Source organism: Equus przewalskii, chromosome 31 (assembly GCF_037783145.1).
Source record: "Equus przewalskii isolate Varuska chromosome 31, EquPr2, whole genome shotgun sequence".
In the NCBI taxonomy this organism is placed as follows: domain Eukaryota; kingdom Metazoa; phylum Chordata; class Mammalia; order Perissodactyla; family Equidae; genus Equus; species Equus przewalskii.
The window spans coordinates 6,593,586-6,617,350 of record NC_091861.1 but is presented as its reverse complement, the minus strand read 5'-3'; the positions used below and the strand labels follow the sequence as shown (position 1 = coordinate 6,617,350).

General features: G+C 36.6%; 1 protein-coding gene across 19 annotated transcripts in view; it reads right to left on the bottom strand.

Annotated features, from left to right (window-relative positions):
- CDC42BPA (CDC42 binding protein kinase alpha) overlaps positions 1 to 23,765 on the bottom strand; it is a 327,094-nt gene that overhangs the window by 167,778 nt on the left and 135,551 nt on the right. For all 19 annotated transcript variants that reach the window (XR_011535397.1, XR_011535396.1, XM_070602640.1 and 16 more), the window contains one exon: positions 313 to 406. Coding sequence is in view for 17 of the 19 variants with exons in the window: in XM_070602640.1 (XP_070458741.1) it covers positions 313 to 406 (94 nt within the window). In the remaining 2 variants the exon portion in view is untranslated. The remainder of the gene's footprint in view (positions 1 to 312; positions 407 to 23,765) is intronic.

The window sequence follows — 23,765 nt, the reverse complement described above, 5'->3', positions numbered from 1 at the left end:
GGAAATATCTCAAGTACAATAATAAACAGTTCAGCTAAAGAAGGAACAAATAAGGGTCTCATAAAAAGCATACTGTATCAATCTGAAGATCATTAATATAAACAGCTGAAAATGGCATATAACTTTATGAACAAGTCCTATTATAAATAAGTATACCTAAGTGCCTTTGTGGAAGAAGGTGGAGCATAGAAAGACAAATGGATTGATGGATGGATAGATAGAAAATATAAATAGATGATTTTTAAAACAAAGAAGACAAGTAGCAAGGGAAAAGTCTGTGGGTTAAAAAACTTAACATTTATCTTTATTTACCGTTCCATCTTCCATCAGCTTCAGACAAGACCCAAAATCTGCTAACCGAATATGTCCATTCATATCCATCAATATATTGTCAGGTTTGATATCCCTGAAAAAGTAGATACATTCAATTTTTAGTTGGGAAAAACAAACATAATCAGTTACTTGGTAAGATAACCTTTTTGTGTGAAAATCTCAACTTCTTTTAAAATTAATACTCTAAGAATATCTATCTTACTACTTTCTGAGTTCAAATCCTGGCTTCAATTCATATTAAAACTTTCTTAAACACAAGCAGTTTCAGTGTTCAGTTCTGGAGATAAAAAGTACTGTGGTAATTTTCAGTCATGTTAAATTAATCTTACCATCCTTCCTTTATATTTGCACATATTCCAATGTGACTATGGTAGCCTACTTTTGCATACAGAGAAGAGCCATAATTACTTGATACTCACAAAGCATAGTACCCTCTAACACGTGAAAGTGGTCAGGGAAAAATATACTTCCTAGACCCTGAATGTAAATATAGATAAATAAATGTTCCATGAATACATTGTATCTTACTTATGAATTTTCTTTTATGTCCTTCAATAATATATATTATATAAAGCTATTTACAGATGTTAAATCAAAGGCTTATAAAATATCCAAATCTAAAACAAACTAAATCATACCAGTTTTTATATTTGTCTTTACATTTGAATAATGAAGTGTTACAAACCATGGGAAAATCATACATAAAATGACGTTGTAGATGAATACTCAGGGTCCGGCCCCGTGGCCAAGTGGTTAAGTTTGTGCACTCTGCTTCAGCAGCCCAGGGTTTCACCTGTTCGGATCCTGGGCGTGGACTTGGCACCACTTATCAGGCCATGCTGAGGTGGTGTCTCACATGCCACAACTAGAAGGACCCACAACTAAAATATACAACTATGTACTGGGGGATTTGGGGAGAAAAAGCAATAAAAAAAATTTTAAAAAAAAGAATACTCAGCAATGAGGTTTCTAATCACACTCTAAAGATTGTAATTGTGAAAAACTAAGAGATTAAACCCTCTCAATTTACTCTTTTAGAGGAAGAAAGAGAATCTTCTATGAACATTACATATATATTTATTAAAAAATCCTATTGCCATGTAGTTAATGGGACTATGATAGGGTCACTCTAATTTAACCTAAATGACGCCACTTAAGGTCTCTATGCCTCAGTTTTCCCACCTGTAATATGGGGATAATATTAGTACTACCTTGATTACTGAAGTAATTTCTGTGAATGTGTTGTACCTCACAGGTTGGCAAATTATGACCCACGAGCCAAATCCAGCCCACAGCCCATTTGTGTAAAGTTTTATCGGCATGCAGCTCCACCCATTAGTTTAAGTATTATCTCTGGTAGCTTTACCACTACAACAGCACAGCTGAGTGGTTCTGACAGGGACTTTGGTCTGCAAAGCTTAGAATATTTCCTATCCAGCCCTTTACAGGAAAAGTTCGCCGACCCCTGTTGTAGATGACAGATGATTGCTTAACAGAGATAGGCAGAGAGACAGACTGAAAACAACCACTTGTACAGGAAATGGGCTTCATAATACTCAAGATTTGAATTTATCCTGAAGTGTCAGAAAAGCTACATGAAGAAAGAATTTCCTCTTGTTTGGGAACATCAAAGAAGCACACTTTAGTGCTGGAATCAACCTTAGAAATTACCTAGACCATTTTTAGACAAGGAAAAAAACGTATTTTATTCTTTTTTTTTTTTTTTTAAAGATTGGCACCTGAGCTAACATTTGTTGCCAATCTTCTTTTTTCTTCTTCTTCTTCTCCCCAAAGCCCTCCAGTACAGAGTTATATATTCTGGTTGTAGGTCCTTGTGGTTGTGCTATGTGAGACACCACCTCAGCATGGCCTGCTGAGTGGTGCTATGTCTGAACTGGCGAAACCCTGGGCAGCCAAAGCGGAGCGCGCAAACCTAACCACTCGGCCACAGGCGGGCCCCCTATTTTATTATTTACTTAAAAGTATTAAGCTATATAGTCACTATGCATAACTGCTATAGGTTTATTTCTCAGATTTTAAGAGACAAAAGGAATTATACAGACAGGACCTTAAAACATCAATAGTATTTATGGCTATTTAAAAAATAGGAAATATTAAAACAAGACATCATATTTATATATTTCTAGTCATAACAAATAATAATTAATGAAATGGACAAAACTTAACAAGACATTATAGATAGTTCTGACACTCCCTAAGTATCTCATTACCCTTCCTGATGTCATTCCCTCCCCCCACTCCGCAGAGGTTAGCAACCACTATCCTGCATTTGGAGTTTACTGCATCCACGCATGTTTTATATTACTAGTACACATGTACTATATTCCCAATAGCTCAAAACTGGAGAAAACTCAAATGACTACCAACAGGTAGGTATATAAATTGTTACATATTTATACAATGGAAGACTGTTCAGCAATAAGGCACAATTTATTGATATATATCAAATTAGATGAATCTCAGAAACATGTTGATCATGACATCAAACAAAAAAGAATACATGATATACGATTCCATTTATAAGAAGTTCTAGAAGAGGTAAAACTAAGCTAGGTGACAGAAACCAGAACAACTGGTGACTGGAGGAATAGAGGATGCTAACTGGAAAAGAGCACAAAGCAATTTGCAGGGTGATGGCAACATTCTCTATCTTGACTGGGATGGTGGTTACACAGGTATACACACTGTCAAAACTCATCACTGCACATTTAGCACCTGTGCATTTTAGCATGTGTCTTTCAACTTTAAAAAGAAAGATGGGAAAAGGCAAGAAATACCTAAAGAAATTATGAGATTGGAGTCTTGTGGAGGAAGAACTTTCCTTACAGATTCAGTTTCTTTAAACATTCTTATTTTATTCAGATAATTTCCACTTCTTCTTGAGTAAATTTCAGTGGTTTATATTTTTATAATATATATTTCATCCAAATTTCCAAATTTATTGGAATACAGTTATTCACAGTATTCTGTTATTATTTTTTAAATCTACAATATATTTACAGTCCTATTCCTAATATTATTTCGTTGTATCTTTTATAACTTGATAAAAATAACACTGAATGCTTATTAGTACTTTCTATTTTCCATGCAGTGTTCTAAGTGCTTTAAGTGCATTGCTTATTAAATATTCACAACAACACTGTAAGGGAGGTACAATTATTTTCCCCTTTACAGATGAGGTAAGCACAGAATTAATGCTCAAAGTCACACAACTGGCGTCAGGATTCAAACCCACGCAGTCAGGCTCCAGGCACCACATTCTTTACTATAATCAACAGTTTGCTAGATATTTCTCTTTTATGGATCATTTCTAAATAATCATTTTTGATTAACTGGTCCTCTTCTTATTTTATCTTTTTATTTCTTACTTTATTTCATCAATTTAACTTGTTTTGTTCTTTTCTTTCTCTGTGATTCAGGTTTACTCTGCTGTTCTTTTCTAGCATCCTGAGTTACAAAAGGCTTAACTCACCATTTAAAAAAATCCTTTTGCAATATTTTATTTAATGTTAGAGATATTCTTTTACAAGTTACAGTAGCTGCATCCCACAAGCTCTAATATGTAGTATTTTTCTTTTTGTTCTAAATATTTTGTAATTTCCATTGTGATTTTCCCTCTACCCATGCTTACAAAGAATGCATTTCAAAGTTTCAAAACATATGGACTACTTTTTAGTTTTGTTTTAATTCTATTTATTTAATTGTTTCAATGGATGAAACACTTGCTTTGTTGAAAATAAAAAAATATATAGGGGCTGGCCCTGTGGCTGAGTGGTTGAGTTCACGCACTCCGCTTCTGCAGCCCAGGGTTTCACTGATTCAGACCCTGGGCACGAACATAGCACTGCTCATCAAGCCATGCTGAGGTGATGTGCCACAGCAGAGCCAGAAGGACCTACAACTAGAATATACAACTATGTACTGGGGGGGCTTTAGGGAGAAGAAGAAAGAAAAGAATGAAGATTGTTAACAGATGTTAGCTCAGGTGCCAATCTTTAAAAAAAGAAAGAAACAAAAGAAAAAATATAAAAAGGTATAGGTTCGAAAAATTTTCCTCTCACACCTGTCCCCTCATTCCCCCGGTTCCTGTACTGCCTAAAGTAATTATTGTAGTTTCTTACCTATCCTTTCCGAGTTTCCTTTAGGTACATACAAGCAAATACAAATACATAAAATTAATTTTCACACAAATAGTATATTATGTATACCAATCTGCACATTTCTTTCTTTACTTACAACAAATCTTGGAGCCATATCAGAACAGAAAAAGCCCCATCCTTCTTCTCAGTATGCTACTGTATGATTGCGACATAATTTAGTTAATTAGTCTGCTGTTGATGAACACGAGTTTTCGCCAATCTTTTCCTTTTATAAATAACCCCGATGTAAACAACTCTGTACATATACTACTTTCATGTGTATGTACATGATGATGTCTTTAGGATAAAATTCTAAATGTGGAACTTCTAGTCAAAGACGCAAGCATTAGAAACTTTGGTAAGTACATCCAAATGGCCCTTCCATAGTTGAACCAATTCCCACTCACATGAGCATCATGTGAGAGTGCTTACTGCCCTACAGCTTCACATGAGAGTAGACTGTCAAATATTTGGACTTTTTGCCAATCTTACAGGTGAAAAGTAGTAGTAAAGTGATTATTTGAATATTCTATATTATCAGTGAGACCATCTCATATATTTAGGAGCCATTTGTATTCCTGCTTCTGTGAAATGCCCTTTGCCTATTTTTCTACTATACTGTGCTCCTTTTCTTACACATTTCCAGAAATTCTTTATATATTAGGAAGATTGCTCCTTTGTTCATTATATGCTAATCTTTTTTCCCCAGTGAACATTTGTCTTTTGACCTTGTTTATGGACTTTTCGTCCCATGCAGTCTTTTTCTGTGTGTGTTGAATTTATGAATAAAGTTTTCTTTCACGACTTTGTGGATTTTGAGTCATAACAAGAAATGTGTTTACCCGCATGTTTCATTCCATGGGAGCACTTTTAGGTTTTATTTGTTTACATTTCAATGATTAATCCATTTGGAATTCTTCCTGGTATACTGTAAAAGGTATGATCCAATTTTATTTTTTTCCACACACCATTTACTGAACCTCTGAGCTGAGGTATAACCTTCATCACAGGTTAATGCATATAACTATTTGGGTCTATTAGCAGACTTTCAGTTCTGTTCCATTAGTCTGTCTTTTCAAACAGTAGTAATATACTTTTAATTATCAAATACAGACATTCTAATATCTGGTAGGAACAGTCTTCCTCATTGTATATTTATGTATATATGTTGTATATTTCATAATAAATATATCTCTTAGTATTCTATATTTTTAGGTATTAAACACAGCCTTTTCCTCTACTATATCTTTTTATAATTATTGATTGTTGTTAAATTATAAACTCCACAAAGACAGAAATTTTTGCCAGTTTTGTTCACTACTAGATTCCCAGCACCTGGAAAAGAACCTGACACTTGGTAGTATGCAGTAAATATTTACTCAGTTAATTAGCCTACAAAGGTATTGATATCATTCTTGAACTTTCTTACCATTTTTTCATTTAATTCTCTTTGATTTTCTAGGTATCAAATAACATCATCTATAAATAATATCATCTATAAATTTGACTACTATTACACTTCTAATTTATTCTTTTGCCTAATTGTATTGGCTAGTATCTCCACTACAATGTAAAATAATATTGGTGACAATGGACAGCTATGTTTTGCCCTGACTTTAGTAATGTTACCTATTAAGCCTGATGCTGACTTTGAGGTATGAGACACACACACACAGCATGTTAAGGAAGCATCTATCTATTTCTATCTTATTGAAAAAAATTCAACAACTCTTCTTGATTAAAAATAAAAAATAATTCTAAAATGCACATATTCTATGTCTAAAATTTATAAATCAAGAAATATCAGCATTAGTTATCAAGACACTAGGAAAATGGGGTTAAATAACAAAAAAATAGCTTAAAGCAGTGAATGTGGTGGCTACTGGGGAGCAGGCATAACAGGTGTGGAGTAGGAACCATTTCTCAGTGTACTCTTTTTGATACTAGTAGTTTTACTTTAACTACACACAGCACTGTTTGATCAAAATTAAAAACCAAAAATACATGTGTATAATGTCTGAGTCATTTAATCTAAGAATATGAAAATGTTTTGACCAAGCCACTATGATCATCTATAGTCAGCAATATTTTTCAGTCAAAACAGTTAATTAAAGGGTATCAAGATCATAGATAAACATGATAATGTTATAATGATATTACTAATTGATCTCTGCTTGTCCAATAGGGAATACAATTATACATTCCATGTAACATGCTGCCTACTGACTCATCCCACATACTCACCCAGTTTATTCCACAGCTGAAAAGGAAGCCTCTCTGTTCCTAATATGGTCATTATTTAAGCAGATGGAAACTCTCCTAATCTTCCGAATTAGTAAGACCCCAGGAGGATATGAGCTATTCTTCCCAGTCATCTGTTGAGTTTGAAGATATTTATTTTATCTTTGTTTTGGGGACACAGTATAATGCTGATATGAGGTAGAACTTAAAGGATTCATAGGGAGGAGGAAATGATGACTTTTCTACCCAGCTGATGCTAAATATGACCTAAATTACCAGGCACAAAGGAAGGCCTAAAACTTATATAAGTCCAGCACTTTATCATCTCAAACAAAGGAAAACATGTCCCTTCCTCCTTTTTCAACCAAAGACTACAGTTTGACCTTTTGTGGTTTCATCTTTCCTTCAGGATTTGTCTATCATTTTCATCTAAATCTAATTTCATAGTGGCCAAAAGAAAAACACCTGGGAGAAAGCACACAAAGTATGCTCTGAACGGGGCCTGTCCTGTATAGGGATAGCTCCAGTTCTTTCAGCTCTCAAGGTTTTTGAAGTGTGGGCAGGGTGAGACAGGCTGCAGGTTCAAATCCCCACAAATGTCAGGGGAGGTACAGATGCGTCTGCTGAGCAATATCCAACATCTGAGTCAAGAATGCACTTAATTACTTCATAATAACGTTCCCACTGGAGTAGTGGAATGCAAAGAGATTCCAAGTGTAAACTGAGTATAAAGGTGGTTACACTTAGATAATTGATAGTACTCTCGAACCCAAAAGGTTCTTTTCTGTCTCCTAGAGGAGCTAGGATCAAAGACAAGTAGGTGAACATCTATTTATTCTCTCTACAAATAATTTGATCATTAAACTGTAGTTTTGGCACCTTAAAGGGCTACATAAAAAGAAAACATTTAACAATACTAGAAGTATTTGACAAAACGTCGTTAAATAATTAAAGTCATAGTTATAAAGTTATCTATTACTATTTTGGCTTTCCCTTTCCTATTCATTATGCAGAAAATATTCTCTTTAATATGACAAATGACCTCTTAATTGCCAAACCCAGTAAGATCTTTCCAGTTTGAATCTTAAATGATTGCTCTATGACATCTGACACTGCTGATCAGTCTCCCAATTATGCCACTTTCTCCTCTATTTATTCTCTCAATTAAGACCAGCTCTTCTCAGTCTCCTTTCCTAACTTCTCTTTTTCCAGAAGCATACTCCCAGATCCCCTGATGCCATCCTTCCCCAAGATCCAGTTCTCTGCTCTCTTTTCTACCTCAGTGATCTTCTCCTTGGAGGCAACTGTCTTTTCTTAGATTTCAGGTTAGTTGGTTGCCCTGTGACCTGAGCTCTCTGATGGGTTCAAGAAAAATTATAATTTCTTCGCATTTTTTCTTTTAGTGGTTGCTCTACAAATTAAAATATGCATCCTTATCTCTCATAGTCTACTTAGAATTAATGTTGAACCGCTTCACAAAAAAATGTTGTCACTGTGTAGATCCATATCTACTCCCCTCATACTTTATGATACAATTGTTTATACATACATAAACATGTATGAATATAATATAATATATATGTATAACATCTACATTCATTAGAAACCCCGCAAAGCAATGCCATAACTTTTGCTTTGAGCAGTCATACTTTTGTGAAGAAATTAATAAAAAAGCAAATTTTCACATAATATTGTATTTATCCGGATATTTACAATTTTTAGTGCCTTGAATTCCTTTCTGCAGATCCAAGTTTCCACCTGCTACCATTTCCCTTCAGCCTAAAGAACCTCCTTTAGCACTTCCTGCAATGCAGGTCTACCTGCAACAAATTCTTCTGTTTTTCTTTTACCTAAAAATGTCTTTTACTTTTATTCTTGAAGGATATTTTCACTGGATATAGAATTCTTGCTTGACAGTCTCTCTTTTGGCTCCATATTTTCTGATGAGAATTCACCTGTTAATGGACTCTTTGTTTCTCTATATGTAAAGTATCATTTTTCTCTTGCTGCTTCCAAAATTTGCTCCATCTTTGGCTTTCAACAATTACACTATAATGAAGCTTTGCATGGCCTTATTCATATTCATCTTCCTTAGTATTTACTGAGCATTTCAAATACATACATTATGTCTTTCATCAAATTTAGGAAACATGGGACCATTGTTTCTTCAGATTTTTTTTGGCCCATTCTCTCTCCTCTCCTTCTGGATCTCAAAGTACATGCGTATAAAACTTTCTGAAACTAACAGGTCCTTGAGGTGCTTTTATTTTAATCTCTTTCTCTGTATTCTTCACCTTTGATAATTTCTATTCATTTATCTTCAAGTTTTATTCTGTTATCTCCACTAGACTGTTAAGTGTATCCACTGAAACTTTTCATTTCAGAATTTCCATTTGATTTTTTTATTGTTTCTGTTTCTCTGCTGAGATTTCCTATCTTTTCATTTATGGTGTGCAGATTTCATTGTACTTCATTGAGAACAGTCACAATAGCCACTTGAAAATCCCTGTCTGTTAGTGTCCACGTCTGGGTCATTTCAGAGATGGTCTCAGTTGATTTCATTTTCTCTCAAAAATCAGTTCCATTTTCCTGTTTCTTTGTCCATTGGGTAATTTTTAATCGTACCCTTAATCGTACCCTAAACATGATGAATGTTAAATTGTTGGGACCCTGGATTCTTTTATTTTTCTCTAATTAGAGGGTTTTTCTTTTGTTTTATCAGCTGATTTATTACACTTAAACTGCAAACTCTGCTTCTTGGGCAGCAATTCTGGTCCCGGTCCGTATCATTTGGCCTTAGTGGAGCAGCTCTGAGGGAGTGTGTGGTTCGGGGTCAATCAGAGCTGAAGGCAGGCAGCTTTTGGATCTCCTCTCTTGCAAACAGTTTCTCAAGATTCAGTTTTCTGATTTCACAGGCCACAAAGATGGCACCTTCTGCACCTGTGCCCAAGCCACACTGCACATTATGCAGTCTTCCCCCAGCCCCACGCTAAAGCTGCAAAAATGAAGACCTCATTTCACAGTCCTCACCTTCTCTGAGTGTGTACTCCCAATCAGGTTCTGCCTGCTTCACTTTGCTCTCTAATGCCTCTAAGATGGCTGGGTTCTGTGTCATGCCCAGATTTTACAGTTGTTCTCTGCAAGGGCCTTGGTCCAGAAGGATCTTACCCAGTATATTTGAACCACTATTAATTTGAATTTTCTAAAAGATGCAGCCAATCCTATTTCTAATAAAGGCACCTTGGACTTTTAAGTTTCATGGATGTGGCAGATTGTATTTTTCAAAAACTGTGCCCAGCAAGGGTAGAAATACATATCCCCTCTGCTTGAACCTGGGCAGGTTTTTGTGACTGCCTCAATGAACAGAGTATGGTGCGAGTGAGGCTGTATGACTTCCAAGGTTCAGTCATAAAAAGGCCAAGCAATTCTGCTTTGTTCTCTCAAACCCTTGCTCTTAGAACCTAGTCATCATGTTAAGGTACTCAACAGGCCCATGTGAGAAGAACACAGGCCCCAGGCCTAGAGCTCTGGCTGAACCCCCACCTGATGGGCAGCCCTAACTGGCTCACTATGGGAGTGAGTCATCTTGACAGTGGATCTTCCAACCCCAGGTGAGCCACTGCAGCTCACCCTGACAGCAAAGAGACAGGGGTCCCTGCCCAGGCCTGCCCAATTGCAGACTCATGAGCAAAAAGTGACTGCTGTTTTATATGAGTCATTATGTTCAGGGTCTATGGTGGACACAGAGATGTGCTGCCTCCTCCTTCAATGGACGGCGCTGCCCCAGATGTCAGCAGAAAGCTCCCAACCCTTATCTCCTTCAACGCTGCAGAGCCTTTCACCAAAAGGCCTGTCTTGGGCAGTCCATATCCACTGAATAATCGAGGTGGAAATATAAAGGCTCAGCCATTTGGACTACAACAACTCGGACGGGACACAGACTCTCCACACCTCCCAGTGGGGCTGGGTGAGGCTGTGGCCTGCAGTGCAGTCTGATTTCTCCCTCTGCCTAGTTCTGCTTCCACAAACTCCCTTGCACAGGTGTTAATCCTTAACACACGCTGTATTACACATTCTGTCGCAGTGCCTGCTTCTGGAAAACACAATGTATCACATGGCAATGGATAAACAGAACAATCCATTTTCTGGCATAACAAGGAAAATAACATCTGCCATTCAGAACCACTCTGAGTCAGTGACATCTTGCAAATGCACTAGCAGCCAGCCAACCAGATACTCAGTATTGTCAATAAAGGGAGTGAAAAGGAAATTCAGGCAAAACATTAGTTCTAGTCTTGACAATTCATGAACAGAGAAAAAGAGATAGACACGTTTAGAAGAGATAAAATCTCTACATTAGCATGTAAAAACATTATTCAGGTTTCTTCCTAACCTGCATGTGAATCATACCATTTATCATTACTTAAAGTTTCTAAAATCAGTAATTTTTTTGTCCCCAAGCAAAAGCAAAAATATGTGGCTTAAAAGGAAAGCATTATTTTAAAACTCTAAGTCAGAATTAATATTTATAATGATACATATTTTTTATTTGTAACATTAAGAATAAAAAAGCGTTACAAAATAATGACCATATTGACAGGGCAATATTCTATAGGTCATGTTTACTGTATTACTCCACTAGAACATCAGGACCAGAGCAGGATTATTATAAATATTTGCCTACAGTAGTAAAATGTGGATATAACAATAGTTAACTTTCAAAGCACTCCACTCTGGCTGGACATCAGAATCAACTACGGAGGTTGTTTAACTACATGCACCTCAGCCCCGACCCAGACGACGAATTAGAATACTGCATGGGGATTGGTCACTGAGAACTGCTGATTTAGGACACGTTATTTCTCCTTCCATCAACACCGTGTCAGTGTCCGCCATTTGGTTCCTGTTCATCATTTATATAGGTTAGACGAGTAGATTCTCACATAAGAATGCTTTTATTTTCCGGTCTTCCTACTCTTCCCTTTTATATACTCACATAGAAGAAAAACAGCATACTGTATTATAATATTACAACTAAACTGTTTATTAAAATTGTCTTTTAATTTTGTCAAAGAAATACTGTATCATTAATAAAGAAAAGAAAATCCACACTGGTAAAATTATGTCACAAGTTGCCTTTTTGTTAGTCATACATTAGAATTCTTAATGGGAACATTAATTTGAAGTTCACCTTACAATTGAGAAATAGTTATTTATAACATTCTGTCAATAAACCTTTCTTTCCTGTTACACAGTGAAAATATTATTTAATAATTCTACGTAGGGGCCGGCCCTGTGGCTGAGTGGTTCAGTTCGTGAGCTCTGCTTCGGCAGCCCAGGGTTTCACCAGTTCGAACCCTGGGTGCGGACATGGCACTGCTCAACATGCAGCGTCCCACATGCCACAACTAGAAGGGCCCACGACTAAAAATACACAACTATGTACCGGGGTGCTTTGGGGAGAAAAAGGAAAAATAAAATCTTTAAAACAAAATTCTATGTAAATAAAAAACTAATGATTATATAATTCTCGGTACATAAAATCATGGTGGCTGCCCAAATCCTAATCTTTCTACACATCCTTCAAAAAACCATCCAGAAACAATTAACAAGAGGCAAAAGTGAAACCAACCTAGAACTCACACCTACAGCACAATTCTAAGAAAGTACCGTGAGATTAAAATTATATGTAATTATGGAAATAAACATGGAAATCTAGCAGATCCAACTCTGAAGTGTATGTGAGACGCAAGACATGGGAAAGAGACTGAGGGAAAAGGAAGAGAAGAGCAAGGAGTCCAGGGATGGTAGAACACAGATTACACTGCTAACCACTGTCGCTGAAAGAAGTCTTCTCACGAGGAGGGTGAGATGTAACAAATGGCGGAGACTGGGTCAAGGGTACAGGAAACCTTTTGGTACTGTCTGCAATTTCCTGTGAACCTATAGTTATTTCAAAGTAGAAAGCTTTTTTAAAAAACAAAAAAAAATTATCCTGAGCAAATGTATAGGCTTATTAATTTATGCTCTTCATTATCTTTTATATATTAACAATCTCTTTAACAAATATTTATATTTACATAAACAATATTTCACTAAACCTTCTATAACTGTGTAACAGTCAATTTGAGAACCGATCATCAGTAACTTCAGTGTGTTTTAGAAGATGGAGAACTTTCATGGGTGGATCTCCTATGAGCTTGTCCCTCCCAGCCCAGTCGTTCCTCACCTTCCCTTCTGTCCATGATCTCAGCCCCTCCTCCTCTGGATGAAGCCCAACTGGCCAACCACTAGCTGATAAACTGCAAGAATAATTGCTTTCTCTTCTGAGAACTGCCTTTGAGTAATATTCCCTCCAGTGACCTGTCTTGCTAAAACCCTGTAAAAACTGCCTTTCTTTCCCAAGGTAATGTCTAAGTCAGCTTGGGCTGCCCAGACAGATACCACAGACTGGGTGGCTCAAACAAGAGAATTTTTTTTTCTCACAGTTTCTGGAGGCTGGAAAGTCCAAGATTAAGGTCCAGCAGAGTTTGGCTTCTCACGAGGTCTATCTTCCCAGCTTCCAGATGGCTGCCCTCTACCTGTGCCCTCATGTGGCCTTTCCTCAGTGTGTGCACGTGGAAAGAGAGCAAGCTCTCTGGTGCCTCCTTCCAGAAGGGCGCTAATCCCACCATGAGGGCCCCATCCTCAAGAGCTCAACTAGCCCTAATTACTCCCCAAAGGCATGCTGGGAGTTAAGGAAGAGCTTCAACATGTGAATTTGGGGAGAGAAGGGACACACACCATCTGTCCATAACAAGCAGAACATTCCCTGAAACATTCTCATGCCCTAGCATCCTCTGAAGGCTTATGCCTAGCATTTATCTAATGGATTTTCTTTTACAGTTTCTATTAATCAATCAATCAACTAACAATTAAATATTCACTATGTACCATAGACTGTGCTTGGTACTAGGGTTACCAAATATATATGTGAGATTAACCAAGGCATTTCTACTGCTTAGACTGAATAATGAGAAACTTTTCCCACTTCACACGGGGAAAAAAGCAAGTTAATGGGTAAAATTTATCAATTTTAAAATACCATATAACTATTCATGCAAGAAATGCTAATGGATAACCATAAATAATTCAATAGATTTTTTTAATAAATATATGGCTTGAAATTATGATTTTATATTATATATACACAATACAGTCATTTTATCAATAATACAATTGTTCCTACTTTACATAATGGAATAAGATATATTAACATTTCATGGTGTTCCACAAAATTCATTTAACATCTACCAACACTCTGCTTTGGTGTTAGACACCATAAAGCAGAAGTGAGACTATTTGAACTAAAAATCAGCATGCTCTGTTTGATAACAAAATCAGCCACCAACTTGCAAGAAAATAGCTGGTTATATTTGAGATTCTTCTGAAGTTTCTTCAAATAGTTCTCAAACAGATGGTACCACCATATCAACACGAAATTACTTTAAAACATATTTATGTATTGTTATGTTATCTAGGCACTCCTGTCTTCAATGGAATCTACTTGTTTCTAAGATTTATACTTATTCACTTGACTTTTTTTGATAAATCCATATCATATAGCAAAAAGTTAACACATCTCTTCAAACAAATAGTTCAAGTAGACAAATAATCAATGACAGTCACAAATTTATTTTGGATCGACAAGTAAAAACAACCAATTGCTGCATACAAAGCAGATGCTCAAAATGAAAATAAAAATAAGATAAAAGAAATTCAGAGGGCCATGGATACTAACATTAAAAGTTTGATGTTTCTATAGTTTACCATGCAAAGTAAATTTCAAGGCAAAATAAAAAAAGCCTTCTTAGTGATAAAATGAATCTCTGAATCATCATGACCAAAAGCAACATTCATCAGTAATATATAACAAGTATCAATTGTATACTCCACTTTCCTGGGGAAAGAGAAAGTGAGGGAGATGCTGGTATGACTATATAATTCTTCCCTCCTCACCTCACCTTCCTACCCAATACAGGGTCCCAGGACTAGGGCTGCACCTGCAGGTGCCAGAAGCAAGCATGATTCCTAAGCAAGAAACTCTATCTATGCCTTTAAATCTTAATGCCAGAATTCCTAAGGGCCTGATGGGGTGAGATATGCCTTCATCCTATCTGGCAAAACCAAGGGTGGCAGGGAATACTGCTGGATTGCCTGGTGGTTGAGATAGCCCACTATTTCTGTGGGATGAGATTTAACCATCAGCTAGTTTCCACGCCAAATAGTTCTGCACAAGTTTATCATATGACACAAACAGCAGTAAACCAAAGTGGGAAACAAGAATTAAATTAGTACAAAAACATGAAAATTTAGGGGCCGGCGCAGTGTTTAAGTGCGCACAGTCCACTTCAGTGGCCCAGGGATTGCCAGTTTAGATCCCGGGTGTGGACATGGCACTGCTTGTCAAGCCATGCTGTGGCAAGCGTATCACATAAAATAGAGGAAGATGGGCACAGACGTTAGCTCAGGGCCAGTCTTCTTCAGCAAAAAGAGGAGGATTGGCAGCAGATGTTAGCCCAGGGCTAATCTTCCTCAAAAAAAAAGAAAGAAAGAAAAGAAAATTTACATGATGGCCTTAAAGGATGGATTAATGGTTTCTTTAAATCTATCCCCACCCTGCACTGGATCCTTTAAATGAGAGACATATTCAGACTGATACTGTGCCTGTGTCCATCATATAAATGCTATACTAAACGTAGATGCCCAAACAAATATGGTCAGTTTGCTGTAAGAGAGCCTGGCTAAAGGCCAGGATCAGCCTGTGTAGTGAAAAACTAATCTTACCCAAAGGGAGGTCTGGCCTTTTCTTCAGCTACTGGGAGGTGATCTCCAGGTTCTGGGAATCTCATACCTGTTAGGACTGTCTTTGTTTGCCTGGGGGCTTTGGCCACCAGACAGTCTAACCATATAATTTATGATGGATATAATTTATTCAAGCCATGTAGGTATCAGTTTTACCTCCAGAAGGGACTGGAAACTAAAGGTATCATCCCAACTTCAGGGAAGGGCTGGAGACTAAGGGTCAGTCACGTAGGCAGTATGTGATTGAGCCCCCCAAAAACTCTGGAAACCTACTGCCCAGGTGGGCTTCCTTGGCTGGCAATACTCCATGCATGCTGTCACACATAGGTGCTAGGAAAGTAATGCTGTCCTAACGCCACAGGGAAAGGAGCACGGCAGCTCTGTGCTTGATATTTCTCCTGAGCTCTGCCCTTTGGGCTTCTTCTCGGGGATGATTTTAATCTGTACCCGGTCCACGTAATAAACTGTAACTGTACGTAGAACAGCTTTCAGTGAGTTTGGAGTCCTTCTTGCAAATTACTGAAACTGAAGGTGGTTTGGGGAACCCCCAAACCCATAATTGGTGTCAGAAGTAAGTGTGATCTTTTGGGACTGTTCCCTCTAATTTTGAAGTTGGCCCAAATTCCTCGCAGTTACTGAAATACCAAATGCACTGTGATCCAATGACTGTACCTTTATATGAAATGACGCCCATTACGGTGCACATCCTGAGTTCACCTCTAGCTCTAGTTTAACAATTTTTAGCTATCACATTACCTATTCTTTAGTAATTTCAGGATATTATATAAATACCCCCTCCATTAGCAGTATGAAAAGCTCCAGTTTTGAAAAGTGACTCAGGCCTCTGAGGGACTGAAGGGAGTTCTATGCTTGCCTCAGGCCTCAAAACACTTCTCTCGTTGTAAAAGTGTACTGATTTTACACGTCCCAAGAAGATAACTGCCAAGTGACACCACAAGTCCCAGCTGAAAGAGATGAAATCAGCCTGAAGCCCTGATGGAGGCCGACACAAACCTATCCTTCGTAAAATTCTTATGGGAAAAGGGATGAGAAACTCCTCAGAATTGAATTCTGTGTTATTTCCCTCAACAAATTCCATTAAAACAGGTTTGACCCATTTCCTACAACGCAGCAGTACACTTTACCCTAGAGTGAACCACATTATATAAAACATTATTAACATCAAGTAGATGAGGTTAATAAAAATTATAATCATAAATCTTGAATATGGAACAAATTCCATGAGGAAAAATTAGGAGTTATGAAGAAATCCATGAATAAGTGAATTTTTTTTAAATTTTGGACTAGGGTAAAGAGAGATTACTTCAAAAAAAATATATTCCATCCTATGAATTGTTCAAGCCAGCATTTAATGTTTAAGACAAACACCAGAAAGCACACACACCCCATTAAGTTCCACCAAACGGCTTCACTTGCCTTCAGAGGGAGAGTCTATCCAACAAAATGCTACCATGCCTGAGCAGTAGGGTCTTAGTCTCATCTGAAATGTGGCCATTTTCACAGGAATAAACGATACCAGGAAAAGAAGAAAAGATAAGCATGAAAAATATGAAAACATAACCTGACAATTTCTGCTCATTAGTTATTTTTTCCTCGTTTAGGTTCTTTACTTAGTTTTAAACCTAATTTCTATTTCATGATTCTTTACTCATCCATGTGTTTTGCCACTGTTTTATTGTATGCATTCTTATTTTAAATTGCCTAAATCCATTGTGGAATGAGGTGAAAAAGGAAGGAATAAGTAAATGACTAGATAAATAATTTGACTCTGAGGAAATATAACCCAGTGGGCACCATGCAACAGTGACTGATGTAACTCTTTCTGAAGCTTTTGTATGGTCTCAAATCCACACGCAATAGTAACTGCTCCTAAAATATGATTGACAATGGGAGTGCAGCAACCCATTAACCCACATCCAGGAAGAAGACCTTGAAACACTCACAAGGCTCCAGGTCCAGATGAAGAAAACCTCCAGAGAGACATAGTGAAATACAGCCACTGAACACAATAGAGGAACATGCGGTAGACTATGCCCCTGGAAGCTTAAAAGTGAGTGGAGAAAATAAGGCAAATACAAAAATAAATCAATAATTTGATAATGAATAGCCTCCTATACTTTTACACAGCATATAATAAATTAGAAAGTGAGTAATCATTACATGAACTGTTTATATTAGTTCATTTCATTCATCCGTACCATCCTCAGGCCGTGCAGTGGGTCTATATGCCATCACTGTGTTGAGCATTCAGTGGACCTTTTAAATATGGAAATTCATGTCTTTCAGCTCTATAAAATTTTTCTTTGTTTCTTTGATAATTTTATGTCTTTCATTTTTTCCTGTCCTCTTATTCTGGAACTCTTACTATTCAGATGTCTTACCCTCTGAATGATCCTATAGTTTTCTCCACTTTCCTTTCCAGCATCCCAGGTCTTTGACTTTTTTTCCTATTTCTTAGAGCATTTCTACAACTTTACTTTCCAACTCTTCTACTGAGGGTTTTTTTTTTTTAATCTACTACCAGAGTTTTAATTTCATAAGGCTTTTTTATTCTCTGGGTATCCCTTTTTAATAGCATAATGTTTTGCATATATGCCATACATTCTCATATCTCTCAGAGAATATTAATGATCTTCTGGGGAAGAGGGATTTTCTTTTCCTTAAGTTATGTTTCCCCCAAGTTTCTTTTCTTCCACTTGTTTCTTTTGCTTTTGGAAATTAATGTCAAAGGTTTTCCGTGGATAAAGAGCCTTGGCTCTCCATTCACATTTAATAGCAGGATGCTAAAAAGCCGATGGGATGCTCTGTGTGCTGGGTGACCCAGCTTAGCTGTTTCATTGGAAGAATCTCCAACTTCAGAGTTGAATCTTCTAATCATCTGTCTGGGAGCAAAGCCTGGCTTTTATCATCTTCATAGGCAAATGGGAAAGAGCAGGTGAGGAGTTGTCTCAACATTCAGTCTGTAGTGCTAATTCCTCCGGTAAACCTCCATGTCTGGCACGGTAAATTTGAGGCCCCTCCACTGGGTCCTCCAAGGATCCAGAGACCCTGTGTTATACTCTCTCCAGGGAAGAAACCTCCAGTGTTCCAACAAGGAAAGAGAGGAGCAGTTGCCCAGCTGCCCAGAGTAGGGAAGGTAAGCTGGGTCTAAAGGCTACTTAACACTTTCAACCAATATTCTTATTCAGGCTCACACTCTCATCCACTTTCAGGCTCACAATTCTCATCCCCTTCCACAAGTGCTTGGTAAATAAAAATTCTGAGTCTTTTGCGGAATCTGCAATATAGATCTGGTTGTTTCAAACTCATTAGGCTTTAAAAGCATTACGAACTAATGAATTTAAGCATAGTTCATGGTTTCAATTTGTTTAAATTATTATCCCTATTAAATTTCAAATTTTTCCATTTTTGGCCAGGAGGCTTTTCAATTTGGCTCCTGAGTCCTCCAGACAAGACCCTAAAAGTCTTTGAAAGCTTACTTGCAAGTTGGTATGACAAGATGTACCAGGCTCATCTTGTACACTTCCTATCTAGACGCAGAATCAGCCATTTCTCCAAGAAGCCTATTTTTTTCCCCCAATGGGAAGTGATATTTGCGGACCATAGTCTGTCAATAGGACTGCTCACTGCTCCTGTGTTGGTCAGTGTTTCTAATCCCCTTCACTGTACAAAGCTACATATATACATATCTGTATAAAAGTGTGTGTGTGTGAGTCTGTAAAGATAAAATACCTCAGTAGTTCATACTGATACTTCCAATTCAAGGTCAGAACTATAGGGTTTTAGTGACCCTCTTCCGTGTTACATCAGTATCTCCTTCCTTCTACACAAGCAGCCTGATTCTTAAGGACATGGGATGAGAGAATTAGAATACCCCATAATCACTCATTCGTTTTATTTCACATTACACACACAACAATCTCAAAATAACGATATTTATTCTAGCACCAACAATTTGATTACTGAAACAGCGTGAAAAAAAATTACATCAATTCTCCCAATTATCACCACCACCTTTCCAGTTGTAGTATATGTTCATTATTAGAGCATACAGCCATTTATACTGTACTCTGTCCCTTTTAACCTTTTTTCTGTTTTAGTTCTACAAATGACTAATGAGCAACACCTGTCCGTAAGCTGATGCCTCTCTGGTCATTTTGGTTGTCTGTGGCTCATTCTCTAGTAGATTACTAGATTCTTCAGGAAGAATTCATGGAAACAACATTCCCCAGGTTTCTGAAAGTTGATAACATTTTTATGTGCTCTTGACACCCGAAAGTCAATTATGTTCATATTTTGTTTTCAGGGGTATCATAAATATTTAATGCATTTTTTCCCTGTCATAAAGCTTTGTTGTTGAAAAATCTGATGAGAAACTAGCTTTCTTTCCCCTATAAGTTACTTGCTCTGTCCCCACAGGCTTTTTCCTTTTTTTTTTTAAATTTTAAAGGTCAATAATTATACCAGAGTATAATTAAAGGCCATATCTCTGTCCATTATGTTACAGTTGGCATATATACTACATATTCATTCATTGAATATCCCACCAAAACAACTTTGCTCTGAACAGTCATGTATTTTAAAGAATTTAAGAGGGAACAAAGTATTTTATATATACTGAGATTTCTGCTATTTATTATGCTCTTTCTTCTTTCCTGAAGATCCAGATTTCCTTCTGATAACATTTCTCTTCATTCTGAAATATGGTGTTGAACATTTCTTGTAAGGAAGGTCTGAAGCAATGAGTTCTCTTGGGTTTCATTTATCTGAAAATGTCCTTTTCTTAACTTCATTCCTGAAGGAAATTTTCACTGGATATCGAATTCTGGGTTGATAGTTTTCTTCCTTTCAGTGTTCTAAAATATTGTTCAATTATCTTTTAGCCTCTGTGGGGTTTTTTTTGTTTTTTTTTGTTTGTTTGTTTTAAGATTTTTATTATTTCCTTTTTCTCCCCAAAGCCCCCCGGGACATAGTTGTATATTCTTCCTTGTGGGTTCTTCTAGTTGTGGCATGTGGGACGCTGCCTCAGCATGGTCTGATGAGCAGTGCCATGTCCGCGCCCAGGATTCGAACCAACGAAACACTGGGCTGCCTGCAGTGGAGTGCGCGAACTTAACCACTCAGCCACAGGGCCAGCCCCTTAGCCTCTGTGGTTTTGATGAGAAATCTGAGATCATTCAAATTGTTTGTCCCCCGTATGCAAAATGCTATTTTCCTCTAGATGCTTTCAAGACCTTCTCATTAACCTTTGTATTCCATACTTTGATTATGAGGTACTAGGTGTGATTTTCTTTGAATTTATATTGTTTTGGATTTGCTACAATTGTTGATTCTATTAATTCCTATGTTTCTCTAAACTTGGGACATTCTGGGTCACTATTTTTTCTGCCCTATTCTCTCTTTCTGGGACTCCAATTACACATATGTTAGATCTTTTCATTCCTAAGAATCTGTTCATTTTTTCAATCTTTTCATCTCTGTCCTTCATAGGATAATTTCTACTGATTGATATTCAATTTCACTCACTTTTTCCTATGAACCTCCTTTTTGATGGTGAAGCCGTTCAGTGAATTTTTATTTGAGATACCATATTTTTCTGTTCTGAGATTCCCATTTGGTTCTTTTACAGTTTCTATTTCATTGCTGAAATTTTCTATCATTTCATTCATTTCAAATATGTTTTCCTTTATTTCATGGAGTATATTCAAAATAAGTACATTTTCAAAAGGCTTTTTCTGATAATTCTTACACCTCATCATCCTGAGGTTGCCATCAGTTGACTGTTTTTTTCTCTTGAGATTAAATCATAATTTCCTGATTGAGTAATTTTGGATTGTATTGTATACATTGTGAATGTTATGCCATATACACTCTGGGTTCTGTCAAAAATCTGTGGAAAACACTGATGTTTTAGTTTTACCAGACAGTCAATCTGGTCAGTTGAGATTGTACATTCTAATATATTCTACAACAAGCCTGAATCCTGAAAATATATGCCAAGTGAAAGAAGCCAGTCAAAAAAGACCATGTTATATGATTTCATTTACATGAAATGTCCAGAATAGGCAAATCTGTAGAGACAGAGAGTAGATTAATAGTTTCTTAGGGCTGGGGAAATAGGGAGGTGAGAGCTTAAAGGTATGTGGTTTCTTTTTGAAGTGACGAAAATGGTTTAAAATACACTGAGGTGATGGTTGCACATATCCATGAATAAACTAAAAACCAGTATACACTTTAACTGACTGACTTGTACAGTATGTAAATTATATCTCAATAAAGCTGTTAAAAAGACTATTTGCAATTTAACTTCGCAGCAACTTTAAACGAAGATCCACTGAATACCACTGGCAAGTTACACAAAAAGGCAGAGATCATTCTTTCCTCCTAAGGGTGAAAAAAAGTTTTGAGAAAAAACCTATGAAGCAGTAACATATGAATGACTACTATTAATGTTAATTATCAAGAATAATCTAGTGTTATTATGAGCAAAGCCAATAAAGAAAAGTTTGTGATTTTTAGATCATTTTAAAAATTGCCTTTGAAGGGTTTAAAATGGAGAGGGAATTCTCCATTTTTTAACTGGTTTAATATTCTACCATTATCTCACTATATGGATATCTGTTTCCACTAAGAATTTTTAAAAGTATTTCCTTTTGCAAAATAATAAATGATCTAAAATAAAGAAAGGAAACTAACTCTGCAGATTATGTATGCATATCTAATTTTCTCTAATCCAGAAACTTAAAGCATTATATTCTTTCTAATATCACTGATCTTTGTGACAGAACAATTTGCCAACCATCAATGACCTTCCCTTCTCAATCAAAGCAGTTTCTAATAAGGTCCTTCTGGTTTAGAAGCAAAATGTACACACTCTTAAAATGCTGACATCATAGAAAACTACACTGGAAACAGAAATCAAGGTGAGATTGTAGTCACTGAACGACACACAATTATCAGCTGGCAACATTTTGGTACCACAGTCAACATTCTGATTATCTATGTGGTATTGGAAAACACCAGAAAAGTCCTCATCTTTCCATTTTTATCATCTAAAACTAAACCACAGGATAATCAAACATGACATTCTAATCAGATCAAGTTTATTTTGTTGTTGTTCTAGTAGGATTTTGTGTCTTCGATGATTACCATTTTTGAAGCTGTGGTTGACAATTTGAACACCAAGTCTATTCCTGAGTTCAGTTAACATGTTTAGAAATAAGTTGGGGTTTTTTTTCAACCTATAATTAGAGCTTACTTTTCTATACCCAAAGTATTTGGCAGACACTTTAATCAACCTGAGTCAGTCATACCACATGATGCCATTTAGTCATTAGAAATAATCTCTATTCACAAATTTTGCATTTAAGCAAATAAATTATTGAGAAGAAAGGACACACCCTTAAAACGCAAACAGCTTATTCAGTGAATCAAAAATGAAAATGCTGGCATTCAAACTTCAAGTTGAAAATTAAAGTGCATCTCTGGCAAAGTCTAAAATCTGAATTGACAGCTGATTAAAAAGAAGGCATTTTATAACTGCCAAATAGTATTTCAATAAACACAGGAAAAAAACAACCATTTGTTAAAAGCATAGGGAAAAATGGACATGCTTTTATAACATTAATATTTCCTTATACTGTATTTTTCAAAGTATTCAAGTGAGATCTTTAATATCAAAACAGTGATGAAATATTATTTCTGGCCCTTACTGGTCATTCTTTGCACATCTTGCTTGCTTTTGCCCTCCCTCCTTAGCTAGGCTATTTCAATCTCTTGAAGTACCTTCTTCCTATCATAGACACGGCTTTTTCCAAGAGGTCTTCCTAATTCACTTTTTACCGACCTTATTCACTCTTTTGTTTTACATCTCCATAATGTTTAGGTATATAATTTTTACTGCTTTTCTTTTTAACCTGTTTTTGTTGTCATTTAAGTGCTCTCTATTATTACATTTAAGCTTATCTTCAAGTAACTTCTCAAAATGAGGGACTATTTCCTCCACTCCTACTGCATCTCTCACTCAAGAAAGTAGCTAGAACACTGGGAAAACAGTACTGTTGAACAATACTTTCATGATGAACGAATGAGTTTACAAAATTAAAAATTTGTCCGGGGCTGGCCCAGTGGCATAGCAGTTAAGTTTGTGTGCTCTGCTTCAGTGGC